The sequence below is a fragment of the Delphinus delphis genome, chromosome 16 (assembly GCF_949987515.2).
Source record: "Delphinus delphis chromosome 16, mDelDel1.2, whole genome shotgun sequence".
Taxonomy (NCBI): Eukaryota; Metazoa; Chordata; class Mammalia; order Artiodactyla; family Delphinidae; genus Delphinus; species Delphinus delphis.
Window position 1 is genome coordinate 78857786 of NC_082698.1, and position 17609 is coordinate 78875394.

The 17609-nt window shown below is 35.4% G+C and overlaps 1 protein-coding gene across 5 annotated transcripts in view; it reads left to right on the plus strand.

Annotated features, from left to right (window-relative positions):
- ARID4B (AT-rich interaction domain 4B) overlaps nucleotides 1-17609 on the plus strand; it is a 126792-nt gene that overhangs the window by 68105 nt on the left and 41078 nt on the right. For all 5 annotated transcript variants that reach the window (XM_060035042.2, XM_060035039.2, XM_060035038.2 and 2 more), the window contains exons 8-14: nucleotides 3687-3825; nucleotides 7578-7657; nucleotides 9383-9459; nucleotides 10841-10995; nucleotides 14175-14247; nucleotides 15935-16029; nucleotides 17077-17174. In XM_060035042.2, coding sequence (XP_059891025.1) covers nucleotides 3687-3825; nucleotides 7578-7657; nucleotides 9383-9459; nucleotides 10841-10995; nucleotides 14175-14247; nucleotides 15935-16029; nucleotides 17077-17174 — 717 coding nt within the window. The remainder of the gene's footprint in view (nucleotides 1-3686; nucleotides 3826-7577; nucleotides 7658-9382; nucleotides 9460-10840; nucleotides 10996-14174; nucleotides 14248-15934; nucleotides 16030-17076; nucleotides 17175-17609) is intronic.

The following is a 17609-nucleotide window of genomic DNA, read 5'->3' on the forward strand; positions in this document are numbered from 1 at the left end:
CTAAAGTTCTTCTTACTTGATTTACAATTAATTTACAGTTAATAGTGATGTGTGATCAGCTTTAAGTGTCTAGCTGTTAGTTTGTTTAGTAAACATTCTCATGTAATTAGCTTTGTTTCCAGTGGCATCATCAGACATTTTCAGAGACAGTACGTTATTTTGTTGTGGCTCTATGAACACATACCTGGTACCAGAGAAGCAACAGTGTCAGAGGGGAATAAACACCAAGCAGACTCTCTGCTTGTTCTATCTTTGCTCCCTTAACGTATTTCTGATACTCATTTATTTTAGTATATCAGTTTATTGAGTACTAGTCTTATGTAAACAATTTCCTGGCTAAACTCCACTAAAAGATAAAGTTAAAAGGAGCCTTAGGTATAATGGTATGGTTAATACTGGTTGTATACATTATACTGATTGTATACATTTTGTGATTTCAGGAGAAATAGAAATCAGAAGTACCACAGTGAAAAGAAATAAACCTATTCAGTTCACTTACTTAGTCAACAAATATTTATTGAGCATCTGAACTGTGCCAAGCACTGTTCAGGTACTTAGGATATATCAGTGAACAAAACAGGTATTTATAAAATCTTCAGGGCACTTCCCTGGCGGTCTAGGAGTTAAGACTCTGCGCTTCCACTGCAGGGGGCATGGGTTTGATATCTGGTTGGGGAACTAAGATCCCACATTCCCTGCGGTGTAGCCAAAAAAACCCCTCTGCCTTTAGAGCTTATATTCTCTTGTATGCGGGGAGATGGACAATACAGAAAAAAACAGAAGAATTAAGTAAATTATGTAGTATGATAAATTTGTAAGTGCTGTGGAAATAATAAGAGTAAGGTTGGGCGGGGGAATTGGGATGGGCAGGTTATAAATTTGAATAAGGTGATCAGTGTAACGTAACTGAGGTGACATTTGAACAGACACTTAGAGGAGGTGAAAAAGGTTCCAAATGTCTGGGTATAAAACATTCTAGGCTGTTTCTCTGCCAAGGGGAGGAGTAGTTGGTGGAGAAAGTGAGGCCAGGGGATCTTCTGTTTTTTTAAGTGGGAGAAGTAACAGCGTTTTCTTAGAAATAACACTATACTGGTAGAACTCAATCTAGTAGAGGCAGAAAAATTGATACAGGAGAGAGAAGCGAGCATTGCTGGAATAAAGGCTTGAGTAGGTGAGAGGGAGGAGGAAATCTAGTCCACGAGTGGGGAATGGTTTTGGAGTGGAGTCTGGACATGATGTGAAGTGGATGGATGTTTTATGTAGCCAGTCAGTTTACATTTTTATATATATAACTTTCTCGTGTCTGAAGTCTTCACATTTGTTAAGTCTTATGAAAGAAATTAGAATTTTCATTACTGTTGCAGATGACATTGTTAGCCAAGTAAAGCCCAGTTTTCTCTTTCTATGTTTTACAAATTTGATTAATGTTATTTGTGACATTGTGACTTTCTGTCTTGCTAATGATAATGGCAGAAAGGGTGTCCATAAAACCCCAGCTGAATGAGTCTTCTGTGACTACTTTGAAAAAAGCAATAATTATGGTTTTAAATTTGGTTGTGTTGTCCTTGAGAAGTTCTTCTAATCAAGTAGAAATCAGACTTGTGTAGTCTGTCATTATTATCCCAAGCTTTGTGCCAATTTGTAAGGTTTTATGCTCTGCTAATATGAAGGTGTGTTGATTTTTCCTGCTACCTCCTTTCTAGGTCAGGGTTAAACTGCTTTAAGTGCCATTTGAAGTACAGTAGTTCTACTCAGTAGCAAATTTTGAAGATTTGCTTTTTTTAAAAAAATTATTTTATTTATTGTTTTTGGCTGCATTGGGTCTTGGTTGCTGCGCGCGGACTGTTCTCTGGTTGCAGCGAGCGGGGGCTACTCTTCGTTGCGGTGCGTGGGCTTCTCATTGTGGTGCGCTTCTCTTGTTGCAGAGCATGGGCTCTAGGCATGCGGGCTTCAGTAGTTGTGGCACGTGGGCTCAGTAGTTGTGGTGCACGGGCTTAGTTGCTCTACGGCATGTGGGATCTTCCCAGACCAGGGCTCGAACCCGTGTCCCCTGCATTGGAAGGTGGATTTTTAACCACTGCACCACCAGGGAAGCCCTGCTTTGTTTTTTTAATCACGGGACAATTTTTAGGTTAATTGAGTGATCACTGAAATCAGATAGTGATATTCCCCCTGTCACTCTAAAATGTTTAATAGTATTATAATAGGTTTTGCTTCCTTTATATTTACGTCGGAATATATAAATATATATTGGAATACATTGGAATATATAAATATAAAAGGATGACATTTATATTGTCATCCTGTTTTATTTTATAAAAATATCATTTTTATTTTATTATTTTTCTCATTCTCTTGCAGTCTATTTATTCAGCTTTCTTAGTATCATTACTTATTCTGGGCATTTTTTTTTGATTCATAAAGCCCATTTAACTTTTATTGGAGTATAGTTGCTTTACAATGTTGTGTTTCTACTGTACAGCAAAGTGAATCAGCTATACGTATACATATGTCCCCTCTTTTTTGGATTTCCTTCCCATTTAGGTCACTACAGTTATTGTGGGCATTTTGATCACAGTTATTAGGATCTGTTTTCTTTACCACTAATTGTGGGCTTTCTCGGAACCAGATTCAGAATTTTTTTTTGTTTTTCTTTTAGTTTTCCTTTTTACTATACTTTCCTCTAACATCAAATGGATGGTTTTGTATAGTTCCTTTTTCTTTTTTCTAACTTACTAGTCCAATATACAATGTAACTGAAAGGAATTTTTTTTTTTTTTTGCGGTACGGGGGCCTCTCACTGTTGTGGCCTCTCCCGTTGCGGAGCACAGGCTCCGGACACTCAGGCTCAGCGGCCATGGCTCACGGGCCCAGCCGCTCCGCGGCATGTGGAATCTTCCCGGACCGGGGCACGAACCCGTGTACCCTGCATCGGCAGGCGAACTCCCAACCACTGCACCACCAGGGAAGCCCAAAGAGTTTTTAACATAATACAAAAGAACCATATTGTGCATCTTATGAATATGTAGTTTGTGTATATTTGATATTAAAGACAGCAATGGTGATCTCTTACCAGCGTGGTTCCTCTCCTCAACCTGATCCCCATTAATAAAGATCTGCCTTCCCCTATTTAAAATTAGCTTTGGAGGAATTCCCTGGCAGTCCAAATTTTAGGACTCCGTGCTCTCACTGTGGTGGCCCGGGTTCAGTTCCCTGGTCAGGCAACTGAAGATCCCGTAAGCCGTGTGGTATGGCCAAAATAAATAAATAAATAAACTTAGCTTTGTCCTGGGAGTGTAAAACTGCCATCTCCAGAATTCCTTTAATCTGAGAGGAGGATCTAGTATATTTTAGTGCAGTACTGGGATGCTTCGTATGGAACCTTTAGCTCTTTGAGAATTTGGGGACCAGTGTTATTCTGTTCTGATCTTTCCCTTAATGTTTTAAAATAGCACTAAATAAATCCAGAAGATTTTTAGGAAAATGGATTGCTTTCCTCTAATGATAACCTTTTTAAAATTATTATTATTCTTTAAAAATTTAGAAAATTATTTAAAAATTTAAATTAGCCACTCTGTAGGTTGTAGGAAATGGGGTAAGATTTCTAGAATACCTGTATTCATCAGCTTGGTGTGCTTATTCTTTGTGAAGATAAATAGAAATATTTCATTTTTTTCTTTCCCTAGACCAGAGGAAGAGTCTTCTTCATCCTCCAGTGATGAAGATGAGGATGATAGGAAACAGATTGATGAGCTGCTAGGAAAAGTTGTATGTGTAGATTACGTTAGTTTGGATAAAAAGAAAGCACTATGGTTTCCTGCATTGGTGAGTAACTTCAATATGAAAGAGTTTAATTTTCAACTATATAAGTTCATGAAGAAAACGGTTGATTTTCTTACTAGTGTTTTTTCATAGGTACAGTACAAAATGGGGAAATGGTTTTAGCATCATTCAGTTCACACAAAATTACTTTGCAAGTTATTTCTGAGTACAAAGAACTCCTGAAGTCATCCGAGAAAGGATGAAAACCATGATACTTTTAGAGGCTAGGTGTGTTACACTGCTCAATTTGGGTGAAACGTTCCTCATGCAGACTTTTAAAACTTCTAAATCTAACATGCAAAAGGCTGCAAAAGAAGAACAGAATCTTGTTTTTTACTGTTGTCTACAAATGATATCTATTTTTCATCCTTTTCGGTAAACATTGTGTATTCTTTGTCCCAAGTGTTTAGTGTTTTGCACAAAATAAATGCCCAATAATTGTCAACTCTTACAGTTATAATTAAAACTGATGAGGGCAATTATTTTAATAAGTATAAATACTTTATGATGCCTTTGTACCTCTGCATATATCCATCTATCCATTACACATTTATTGGATGCCTGTTATGTGTAAGGATTGTGCTAAGGTCTTTATGCTGATTATGAGGTATGTATTATTTATCCTCATTTAGAGATAAGGAAACTGAGTGTTAGAAGGGTTAAGTAACTTGTCAAGCTTTGGGTTAATGGCAAGCTAAAAACGGAAGTGTCAGTGTATGTGATCATTTCTTTTTTCCTAAAGCACTAAGATTCTTTGAAAGAATTTCTTTTGAAAACATGTTTTGAAAGAGCTTTGTGTGTCTTTTTCTAAAACAAAAGGAACATTAAAATTTGCACTTTAGTATTTTCAGTATTAATTTAAGATTCTCTCATCATAATTTCTAAATAGTTTCCTTGATGATGAGAAAAATATTTAAAGATATACAATACTGAAAGGTTAGTAATCTGCTTAGTCAACGATTTTATCATTATTTTAAAAATCTTAGCATTAGTGATACATATTATCCTCCCCACAAATTTGAGATCTTTTGGAAAGTGATAAATAATTTTTATCAACTAGAGTGTGAAATTGTGTTTTGAATCAAACAATCTTGACATAATCACATAAACAGTATTTGTATTTCTATTTTTAAAATTAGTGTTTATAAATTGAGTAAATTTTAACAACTGCTTGGTAACATCATGTTAGAGAACAATTGCATACTTCTAGGAACTATTAATAGCCACCATGTTTTGAGCACTCCTGGCCAGGCACTGTGCTAGCTTGTTCATGTAAGCACATGGTCTCATTTAATCCTAATTGAGGCTGAAACATAAGTGGTATTTACCCCCATTTTAAGGGGAGGAAATCTTAGCTTCCCTGACTCACGCAGTCCTCTTTTTCAGTTTCCTTCACTGTTTCTCCTCTAACCAAGCTTTAAAATGTTGTTATTCAAGGTTCAGAATATATCACATTGTATTCTCTTTAGGGTGATCTCATCCCCTTTTACAGCATTGGTTGCAGAGATAATAAACTGAAATGTCTTAGGGACCAAAGAAAATCACATGCCTGGGTGAATGGGATAAAATGTGGATTGTAGTTCCTGTAACAGAATGGAGAGTGAACCCACTTACACGCCATCGTCAGCACTGGCCAAAGCTGTCACGTGTGTGGTTTTCAAAATCCTAAGCTCATGAGAAAGAAAAAAATGTGTGATTTTGGCTCACAGTTTTAGAGCCCTGATATTTAGACTGTTTACTCCCAAGTTTATAGCTTAGAGTTCAGACCCCTACTCTGAGCTCTGGACCTGGGTATCTATCTATCATTATCTCCACTTGGCTGCCCTTTAGTCACCTCAAAATTTAATTCACCTCAAAATTTAATAAGCCTAAAGCTAAATTTATTCTCTCCTCCCTTATTCCCAAACATGACCCTTCTCCATTGTTTCCTCTCCCTGTGAATGACACCATTTGCATGAGGCAGAAATGTAAGCATTTCTCTGTCATCTCTCTGTCATCTCTCCACTTCCCTAATTATCTCTAATATTTCTTGTTCCTTTAATTTGCCATCAGCACCACTTTACATCCAGGTCACCATCTCTCACCTGGAAGATTTGCAGTAGCTTCATCTCTTCCAGCTCTTGTCCTTCTCTGGTCCATTTTCTTTATGACAGTCAAAGTAATTTTTTAAAAGGCAATTCTATTATGACATTTTCTTGCTTTGGATCCTTCCCTTGAAGAGTTTAGATTTTATCCTCAGAATTAACATGGCATGCAAGATTGACAAATCTGAACTCTGTTTACCTCACTTATTCAGCCCAGGCAGAAAGTTAGCTACATTGACTTTTTGCTTCCTGGAATGGGCTCCACTGCTTGCTGTATCAGACCCTTCGCATATCTGTTTCCTCTGCTTGCAGCGCAGCCCTGTGGTACACACGTGTACACACATACATCCTTCGTCAAGCCAGTTCCTACTCAGCTTTCAAAGCTGAGCTTAAATGTTGTGTCCTCAAGAAAGTGGTCCCTGACCACCTACATAAAGACTTATCACAATAGCAGTTAAATAAATGTGCAGTTACTTGTTTAGTGCTTGTCTTTCCAGCTAGAATACAAGCTCATTGTGGGGAGGAACGGTGACTGACTAGGCCTCTGTGGTCTAGTACGGTACCTTGATGAAATAGTTAATATTTGTAGAGTGACTGGATGAATGAATGAACAGATATTAAGTACTTACTTCTGGACTTTTTTGAAATGATAGGAAAGTTTTCGTAGATGCTAACGCATGTAAAAGACTTTCATGAGTGAATTATTTCATAATGCCATCAACATTTAAGCAATGCTTAATGCAGTGCAGTTACAATTATGGAAATTGTTAACCTTTTAAAGACTGAACTAGAACTTACCTGTTTCTCACTCCTCTCAAACCTGTGGTGAGAATACATGCCTTTATGTACTATTGTGTCATTTTTCAGAGCTAATGAGACAGTCCTTAAATCTGTCATACTTACTTAGCCCATTTTTCATTAAAAGCTGTAAATATACTATTGTTCTTGGTATATCTAGTGGGCTATCTTGGGATTAAAATAATAAAAATTTATAGGTGTCTTACATTAGTATTACCTTTGGGAAGGCATGCTTTATCCTTTAAATAATAGTTGAGATGACTTCAAATAAAATAAATCTTTATTTTGTTCATAATAAATCTTATACAGACTCCAGGAAGGTACCCAGTTTAAAATGCTTACTTTTTAGAGTGGGTAGTATTATGGAGAAGTTTTAGCATGTGTTAAAGTGTATATTTAAATGTAAGTAATCAGTGGAACGTCATCTCTGTCTTTTTTAAGATAGAGACTGCTCTGATTAAGGTTCTGATATCTGATCCCATTTTGGTCCTGCTGTTCTCATAGCCCTGCTGCAGACCCTTTGTTAGGACTAGCCCTCCCTCTTTTTCCACCCCTGAGCTACTCTCATTCCAGCTTTCTATTTCTGCCTAGACTTTGTCCACAGCTTCAGTCTAGTCATAGCCACAGTTCTGCTCTCAACACCGTGCCTGTGTCAGAAAACAATGTGGATTAATCCAGAGAGTGGGAAGGATATAAACTTAAAATTACTTGTGTGTGTTCCCACATGTGTGTGTAGCTGTTTACCCTCAAACTAAAATTAGTTTTTAAATTTTAAGCTGAAACTATTTTTGAAAAGGATTTAAGTAATTGATACTTACATAACTATCTATAAATGTGCTTTTAGTTATAATAGTTTCACACTTTTTTTAAAAGGTGGTTTGTCCTGATTGTAGTGATGAAATTGCTGTGAAAAAAGACAATATTCTTGTTCGATCTTTCAAAGATGGCAAATTGTAAGTATAATTCACTTGGTATGAAAAATATGCTGTTTTTCCAGATTGGGATGGTAAATTATAAATTAGTTATTTCCAATGACCTTATGCTTTTCCTTCTCATCATACACGATGTTTCAGAGTATGGTCATTTTTCATATTATCATTAAGTATAGTAGTCTTATGATATGTCTTTTCTTGTTCATTTGGTCTTTTCTAAACCAGACTCTAAGTGCTGTCTAATTTGTCAGTATTTCCCTGTGTAATAGCTGATGATTTATTGAGGAAAATTCGATATATCTACCACATCTAATACTTGATTGATATTGATATATTTATTGTTTTTGAATGTCTAATTAGGATTTTCTGTCATTTTTAATTATGTCTAAATGGGTTAGTGTTACCCTGTTGTGTAACATTCGACTTCTGCAGTAGGCTGAGGATTAAAATGAATTACTATAAATGTATGTTAAGTATTAAGAAAGTGACCTTTCATGTAGAACTTTTCTGGAACTGAAAAACTATGTGTTTTTTTCTTTCTTGAAGAATTGTGTGACTAGAAAATGCATGTATTTTATATTTTGCCTTATTGGGTGACTATACTTTAAGAGGATCATCATGCTTTAAGATTGGTGTTTGGGTTTTCAAGTTCTGAAATGTGATTTTTAAAAACAGTCTATATGAAACTCAGTTTCACAAAATGGAGATAATCAGAGAAATTTGAACACTGAAATTGAATACTGGTTTGATGATACTAAGAAATCACTGTGAATTTTTAAATGTGTGATAATGATATGGTTATATTTTTAACAGAATTTTCTTTTAAAGCTCCGTAATGAAATATTATAAATTAAGCTATATAATGTCTGGGATTTGCTTCAGAATAATCCAGTTGGGGTGGGAGGAGGTAGGTAGGGGTATAAATGAAACAGTGACTCTGAGTTAATGATTATTGTAGTTGGGTAACGGATATGTGGGAGTTCATTGTACTGTTCTGTCTACTTTTGTATATATTTGAAATTTTTAAATAAAAAGTTCAAAAAAGCAGGCTGAAAAATGTATTTGGAATAGTTTTTAGGCTTTTGTGGGTTGGTTGAGACAAACCAAGTGCAGAAAAGATGAATGATGATTTATTAGTGTAAAATAGGAAATATGTGATGTATATGATAGAATGAACCTCTCCCAGTTGCTTGCATCCAGCCCCTCCTTACGGTTGCTAAGTTCCATGAAAAACCTTAAATTATATGTTAGAAGTTTGCTTGTGAACCTAGAATTCAGTTTAAAAAAAATTTGTTAAAAGAACATTTTACATTATAAAATAGTACATGTTCTTCCAGTCTTAAATTTAGTAATTTCTTGTGCTTATCCTAAGATGATGGCCAATTCTTGCTATTCAACTTATTTTTTATTGGATTGATGCATTCTGCTATCCAGACATTTTAATTTATTATTTTCAGTGTTCCAGTGTTCTTAGTATTGCATTTAGCTAAGTCCTCTGATATTTGAGAATACCTTGTTGTTTATAAAACATCTCTTAAGGTGGGGTCCTTCTGTAGGTGATTACATATTTTAACATCCTGCCTAGCATTTTATTTGGGACTTGCAACCGTGTATGCAATCATTTTCATTGTAAATGTCAGTATTCCCATGTCTTCAGTATCTTCCTGTGGTAGGTAATTGGACTCTTAATTAATCTCTGTTGTATTTTTGTGGGTTTTTTCCTTTAAAATTAAAAAAATAATATAGTACTTCAGTACCAAGAAAGGATGTCCATGAAATTACTAGTGACACTGCACCAAAGCCTGATGCTGTATTAAAACAAGGTAAGGATAATCTTGGAACAAATTATAGTTAATTTAAAAACTAATGGGGAATTCCCTGGCGGTCCAGTGGTTAGGACTCTGGAGCTTTCATTGCTGGGGCCTGGGTTTGATCCCTGGTCGGGGAACTAAGATCCTGCAAGTTATGTGGCATGGGCAAAAAAAAAAAAAAGTAAAAAGTATTTCTGAGGATTAAATATTCTTTTGGTCTTAAAATTTTTTTTAAGTCTTTAAAGTTACATTTGGTTCTATGCTACTTATACTTTTGTAAACCCACGTGCTTTTGTTATCATAGGTATTCTTTTTCTTTATTTTAGCTTATAATTGGGACAATAGTCTAAAAATGGGAAAGAACAATATCATCGCCTGTTACTGTAGTCTGGCTTTTGCCTAGTAAATAAAATATTAGTTCCTGCGGATGGTAGAAACAGGGATCAAAGTAATTTTGATTTGGCATTTCTTATAACCGTAGTTATATTTTATTAAGGAATACGTGATAATTGCATCTCTTACTTGATTTTTAGCATTGTAAATAGCTGTTTATTTTTTCTTTGCCCATGTTCACTGAGTCGAATGATATGCTATGTAGACTGGTTAAAAATCATCAAGAATTTATGGTTTAGAATTTATTTCCATGTATTATAAAGTGAGAATAACTGTCTAGCTAATTTTAGTTTAAGGTAATTGTTAATATAATTTTAATTCAGGCTTAATGAAAAATGTAGAGGACATATTTATAGTATATTTTCAGGTATTGTGTGTTATTACAATGACTCTGTGCCTGGTATATAATACTGTTTAATAATCTTTTTTTTGATAAAACGATTAAAGATTTACCTATCTTAAAGTATTTTTTATTAGACACTCTTAATTTTCATTTAAAAGAAGAAAACTGCCCCTTTTGTCTTTGTTTGAACCTAAGTCACCTTCAAATGGCAGCAGTTTTGGGCTTCCCTGGTGGCGCAGTGGTTGGGAGTCTGCCTGCCGAGGCAGGGGACACGGGTTCGTGCCCCGGTCCGGGAAGATCCCACATGCCGCAGAGCGGCTGGGCCCGTGAGCCATGGCCGCTGAGCCTGCGTGTCCGGAGCCTGTGTCCGCAATGGGAGAGGCCACAGCAGTGAGAGGCCTGCGTACCGCAAAAAAAAAAAAAAAATGGTAGCAGTTTTGCCATCTATAAAATGGGTGCCTAATGCCTAAGACTGTTAAGATTAAATGGGTTGCTGCATGGAAAAGCAGTTAGCATAGCGCCTGGCTCATAGCAAACACTTCATAAATGTCAGTGGTGGCAGCACAATAGTTTTTTATTTCTTTATCCTATTAGTATTTTTAGACAAATCAGTTTTCTTAATTTCTCCAGTTGATATAGTTTATGGTCTCTTTCCAGCCTTTGATCAGGCACTTGAGTTTCACAAAAGTAGAACTATTCCTGCTAACTGGAAGACTGAGTTGAAAGAAGATAGTTCTAGCAGTGAAGCAGAGGAAGAAGAGGAGGAGGAAGATGATGAAAAAGCAAAGGAGGACAACAGCAGTGAAGAGGAGGTGAGTAAACATAGTTGATGCCTTTTCAAATGAAGGACACATGTTTCCTTGGTGAGTTGGGATTTGGCTAAAGTCATTAATCACTTAAGTATTTTTAACATTAGAAGTATTTCATAATACAGTTGTACTTGTGATATTCATCATAATCAAGTAGTTTGCTTGCTTACCTTAAAACAGAAATATGGTCTTGTGAAATTAAAAATATTAAGTATAGTTATCTCAGTAACCTCAAAAATATTTCTTAATCTTCAGTCCATAATGTATGTGTCAAATCAATATGTTGTACACCTGAAATTAATATAATATTGTATGTCATCTATACTTCAATTAAAAAAATAAAAAGGGAAAAAGTTTCTTAATCTTGCTGTGCTTTTTGTTTATCAGATGGTTAAGGAAATCCCTACCTAATATAGGAAAACTCTACTTTCATATGCGTTTTACCATCATGTAGACAGCTGTCACCTCATAGTATGTTTACATCTGCATATTTTATTAAAATACCTAGTAAAATATAAAATATGTCTTCCATCTAGTATTAAAGGAATAAATAGCAAAAAAAGTAAAGATTAATATCTCTTTAATTCAGAGAATCTTATATGACTTTATCTAATACAATTGGGTAGATAGTTCTAATTAGATCATAAATAAGACATCTGTCAATTTATATGGATCAAGGAGCTAAATGTATATTTTATTGTAGCTGTTACTTTAGGTCTAGCAATGACAAGTACCGGGAAAAGATGCTCATAATATTACTAGTGACATTGCACCACTGTGCTTTTTAATGGTTTCTTGGACAACTTTATCAAAGTTATTGGGGTAATGGTGCAGATAGTGAAGCTGCAATACGTGACCATGAAGTGAATTGTATTTAATGTTTTTAGGAAACAAAGATAAGTTAATATGTAATATTTTAGGTAAGTTATAAAATTTTGCCATTTAACTGTAGTAAGCAACTAGTAATGAAACAGGATTGTCTTAGAGTTTATGTTTTATAATATAGTGATCTATGACAGTGTGTAGTGTCAAAGTTTTGCAGGCTTCAGTCTCCTTCCCCACTGCCTTCTATTTAAAATGCTCGGAGCCCTCAGTTCCTTGCTTAAAACCTCTGCAGTTGCTTCTTATCACTCTGAAAGTCAAGCTTCACTTTTAGAACCTCCCTTTGTAGTCCCACCCCTGCCTTTTTTTATATCACTTCTCTTGGTATACCCTCCTACTTTTGGGGGGGCGGGGAGGGGGGGTTGCTGCATGGTGCATCTTGCGGGATCTTAGTTCCCTGATCAGGGATTGAACCCAGGCCACAGAAGTGAATGTGCTGAGTCCTAACCACTGGACCGCCAGGGAACTAACTCCCTACCCTTTACTTACGAACATTATGTTGCAGCAACATCAAATTACATACCTCGTTTCTACTCACCTCTGCACAAACCAGTACCTCTGCCTACAGTGCCCTCCCCCCGTCAGCCTGACACAGTCCTGTTCGGTTTTTTAAATCCTACTGACATGTCCCCTCTGTAAAGGGAAACCCTCTGAGAACTATCACCTTCCTCACCTTAGGAAAAGTTAATCACTCGATTTGCTAATCTAAACTACTACTATTCCTTGTAGAAATTTTTGCCTACATATATACATGTACATACATATGTACATATATTTATTTTTCTAATCGTTTTCTCTCCTACTAATCTGTAAGCTCCTCAGTGGTAGGGACTCTGTCTTACTTGTAGTCTGTCTGTCATAGTGTGTAACGTGTAACAGATGATCAGTAAGTATTAGTTACCAAAACTTCTGTCACTTAGATTTATGTTTTACAAATGTTTTTATAAAAGCAGATCTGGTTTCCAGTTTAAACTTTTTTTTTAAGTTAAATACAAACTTCACTTAAATTTTGTTGCAACAGGAATACATTTGACAGTTTAAGTCAAATATTGTACCTTGGGGGCATTTAAGATAATATCTAGAAAACAGATTTCCTTAGTCTTATATGTGACTACCTTACCACAATCCAGTGTATGTGGACCATGTTTAAGTTGAGAAATACAGATTCATCCTGAGCAAACTAATAATTGTCATTGATTCTTTTCTTCCCAATTAGCAAGCACAATAGTTTATCAACATGAGTTTTTGTTGTTTTAACTTCCTTCCTTTTTTCTGCTAGCTTATAAAATAAAGAGGCAAATCTCACTCAAACAGTGGCTTTAGCCTCATGATTTTTAAAATTCAAATGATTTATTTAGACTACCAGTTGAAAAGTATGCTCCTGACTTTTACTATTAGTAGTACATTTGTTTCAGCCAGAGTAACTGTAAAGCCTAGGTGTATATTTTGAATCACTTCCTCTGCAGTTACTCCTGATCATGTTCTGTAATGGCAGGTGCCATCGCTTTTTTCTCTTTTATTTGACTCAGCACCTTGCATAGTGCCTACACTTACCGGTGCTCATTAAATATTGTTGAATGGCTTGATAGTCACTGAATTGATGAGTTCCTCCATCTCACCTACTACCCTGCTCCTTGCAGGTTGCTTCAGGACCAGCTCCCTACTGCCACAGCCCCTGGCCACAGCAGCAAGAAGCTAGTCCCTCCCTTGTAATTGATAAATCGGGGAACTATTTTATTACTTGAAGATTTCCCTAAGTCTGAATCTTCAGGTATTGTAGATCAAGTTTGTTCCCCACTTTACTGATTTTATAAGCTCGAAGCACTATACAGTGGGGCCATATATAATGAAGGATAATTATAGTCGCAGTTAATGGGACCCACACTTATTCAGTTCTTTGAGGAGCAATAATAGAGTTAGTTTTGATGGTAAACCCTGACCCAGTTTAATATAAGTGAGAGTAGGTCTTCTTGAGCCTATGACCTAGTCCTATGAAGGACTAGATCTCTGATCCGGTAAAAAGTTCATGAATCATCTTGCTGGTCTCATTTCTTATATGAGCATTTACATTTGGAACTGTCACTACTGAGATAATCTTTTAGGACATATTTCTCTGTAAAGCATGAAATGTCTAGGCTTTCTGGTTTTGAATAGCTTAGTGTTAAGAAATAATTTTAATTTGGTAAAAAGCCTTTGAAATATTCCAGTATTAGTCTTTGCTGTTGGTAGGAAATCTACTTGTGTTAGTAAAATGCTTAACTGAGGAAAATAATATTCTATTCTTCTGTGACTAAAATTAGGAAGAAATAGAACCATTTCCAGAGGAAAGGGAGAACTTTCTTCAACAGTTGTACAAATTTATGGAAGATAGAGGTGAGTGTTTTTTCTTTTATTCATCATTAATGTAGGTATCAGATAATTAATATCTTAAAATAAGAATTCTGTTTATTAAGCTGCATGTCACTGGTAATCATGGCTATCTGTTTGATTTCCAATCACCAGCATCCTAGCACGGTGTCTGTCACATAGGAAGTGGAATGTGGAATTTGACAGTATTTTGATGGATATTATGGCCATGGACCCATAAATTACTGTATTCTGTCCCCCCACCCATTTATGGGACCACCCCCCCCCCCCCCGCCAAAGAACTCTTACACTAGGAAACAGTAGCAGAATGGGTATCAGAGTACCATTTTATTTGAGCCTACATACATGCCTGTAGAAAAGCCTCTTCTCTAAAATCACTGTTTGCTATTTCCTGCATGTGTATGTGTTTGTGTATGTGAGTGAGTGAGAGAGAGAGAGCGAGCGAGCATACATTCTAAGATGGGCCTTATAAGTCTTCTTATAACCCAGCCACATAGAACTAAGAACAGAATTAAACCATCCATAGAGAAAGGTGACCAAGTATCAAGGTGAGCCTGGGCTTAACTTATCAAATCTGCTTTTGTGGTTTAAGAAATATGAGCATTGGGGGAAAGAGGAATGGGTACCTAACAATAACTTTTAATTTGCAATGATGACCTAGTCCACCAATAACTATGGATGGCCCTGTTACTCTCTTGCTTATCTGCTGTTCAGAGTATAGTTTCTCCTTTCTTGGGAAGATGCTAGAAAAGGAGTGGTGAGAGGCAGAAAGCTTTCTAGCTTGAGGAGAAGGACAAAATGAATGAATAATACTTGAAAGTGCTATTGTGCTCTGTGAATTAATGTTTTTTTAATCCAGTTTTGTATTGTTGATGAGTAGAAGCTGACTTGGTCTTCTTTTTGCTCTCATAAATCATAGTGGCTACTACAATGTGGGTATCTTTTTATTCTTCAATATAAAATGTCCTTGATTCCTATATTATTTATTTGTATGAATGGAGGCTTGGCCTATGAAGGCAGGCTATTTCTTAAGCTTTTATGTGTAAGGTAAATAAAAAAGTGAAGAAAATGAATAAAATCTAATACTAGAAAAGAGTGAAAAATGTGATTATGCCAGTCATATGTTTTTTGGAAAGGGCAGTAAGTTGTGTATCTCTATCTATCCTGTTGTTTTCTCTACCACATCCTAACAGTTTGATAGTTTTAGTGTCCTTCTGCATTTTCACATGTTAGAATAAACAATACTATAGCTTTATTCTAGAATTATTCTTTAGAATAGTAGAAAATTAGTAAAATACAAAGGAAGTATCATAAAGATAACTCTCATTGTGACGCAGTTGCCCATCAATTATCTCAGCACTTTTTTCAGTTCTACCAAACCTTGTTACCCTGATTTTTAAAAATTTTTGTTGGTATTTTATTTTGCTTCATTTAGTATTTATTCTTTTGCTCATCAGGGGAATGAAAGTTGAATGAAATCATATAAATAAGGTTTCAAACATATGATATAGGAAAAAAATTTTTAATGAAATGGGTTTAAGTAGTAGGTATCATGTTTTTGATTAACAAGGGATTTTTTTTCTCATATATACACACTTTGCACTATGTATATTTGGGGTAATGTTTGAATCTTTTCAGAGTTTAAGTTAAAAATGTAGCATGGTTCTAATAGATTTCGTGTTTCCTTTAATAGGCACACCCATTAACAAGCGACCTGTACTTGGATATCGAAATTTGAATCTCTTTAAGTTATTCAGACTTGTACACAAACTTGGAGGATTTGATAATGTAAGTATTACGATCAAAAGTGAAACATGTTTTTCATACATGTTTTCTCATCTAAAAATTATCTAAAATTGTTTATTAATAAAAACCTAAGAATAAAAGGAAAAGAAAATGGAGGGTACAAGTTAGAAACAGCTAGCTTCCTCAGTCCAAATTTGAATTTAATTAAAAATTTTCAAAAATGAGCTTTCTGATTTACTGTTAAATTTGTCAAACTTTCATAAACTACCTGAGTTATAAAACAGCCATATTAGTGGAAATTCTTTCTTTCTCTGTCTCTTTTCCATTAGACTATAAGGTCATTGAGAGCAGGGATCTGTCTTAATATTCTTTATATCCTTAATCTCTATCACTGTGCCTTATATATGTAGAAAACATATTATTTGCATATATATGCAGAAGATCTTCGTTGAACTGAAGAAATTATCTTAAGGTTGCCGTGATGTATGGTGCCCATCCAGTTACAACTCTTCTGGAGGAAAAAAAAGTATTCTGCATTACTAAGATTCATAAAATTGCTTTGATTTATTAGCTTATATATTTTATGGGAAATCATACATCATTAAAACTTTTTATCTCTGTCTTTTCATTAAGATTTTGATTTAGGAATGTGGATGTTTTCTTATTTATTATATATAGCAGGGTTTCTTTAAAAGTCAAATGGGGACTGCTTGGCAGTCCAGTGGTTAAGACTCCGTGCTTCCATTGCAGGGGGCGCGGGTTCGATCCCTGGTTGGGGAAGTGGGATCCTGCATGCTGTGCTACGTGGCCAAAAAAAAAAAAAAGTCAGATGGCCTAGTATTTCAACATTTGTAATTCTGAGATTTGTCAGAATACCAAAACTTAACTTGAAAACGTTGTTGTAAACCAAATTTTTGATTTAGAATTTATCAAGATTGATATTTTTCATTCCTTGAGACTGGAACCAAGAAATATAGGAATATTGGTGTATACACACACACACACACACACACACATATATTATTTATCAAACTTTTATCGCATTCCCACCTTTTAATTTGGGAGTTTTCATTTCACTTTGTCTGTTAGATTGAAAGTGGAGCTGTTTGGAAACAAGTCTACCAAGATCTTGGAATCCCTGTCTTAAATTCAGCGGCAGGATACAATGTTAAATGTGCTTATAAAAAGTAAGTAGGTGTACTTGATATAGCTATATTCAATATTTTACCTAGAAAGCAGGATGGAATTTACCATATAACTGAGGCTAGTAATTTCTTCTAAGAAGAAATCAAGAAAGTTTTACTAGAGTAATCACTCTATAATAGCGTTTTCTAGAGTGTATTCCATGAATACTAGATCTGTGAGAGTGTCTGTGAAGAAAGTTTTTGTGGCCAAGTAAATTTGGAAAGTATGTGTAGAAGTTAAAATGCCAAAGTTTTTTGTTTTTTTTTTAATGCCAAAGTTTTAAAGTCAAATAAACCCAGGTTCGAGTCCTGGTTCTGCCGGTTATTTGCTTTTTGTGCCCTTGGACCATTTATTTGTTCTCTCAAGCCTCGATTTCCTCTTTTTTTCAAATGAGATGATACTATTCGCCTCATAGGATTACTCTGATGAGTTAATGA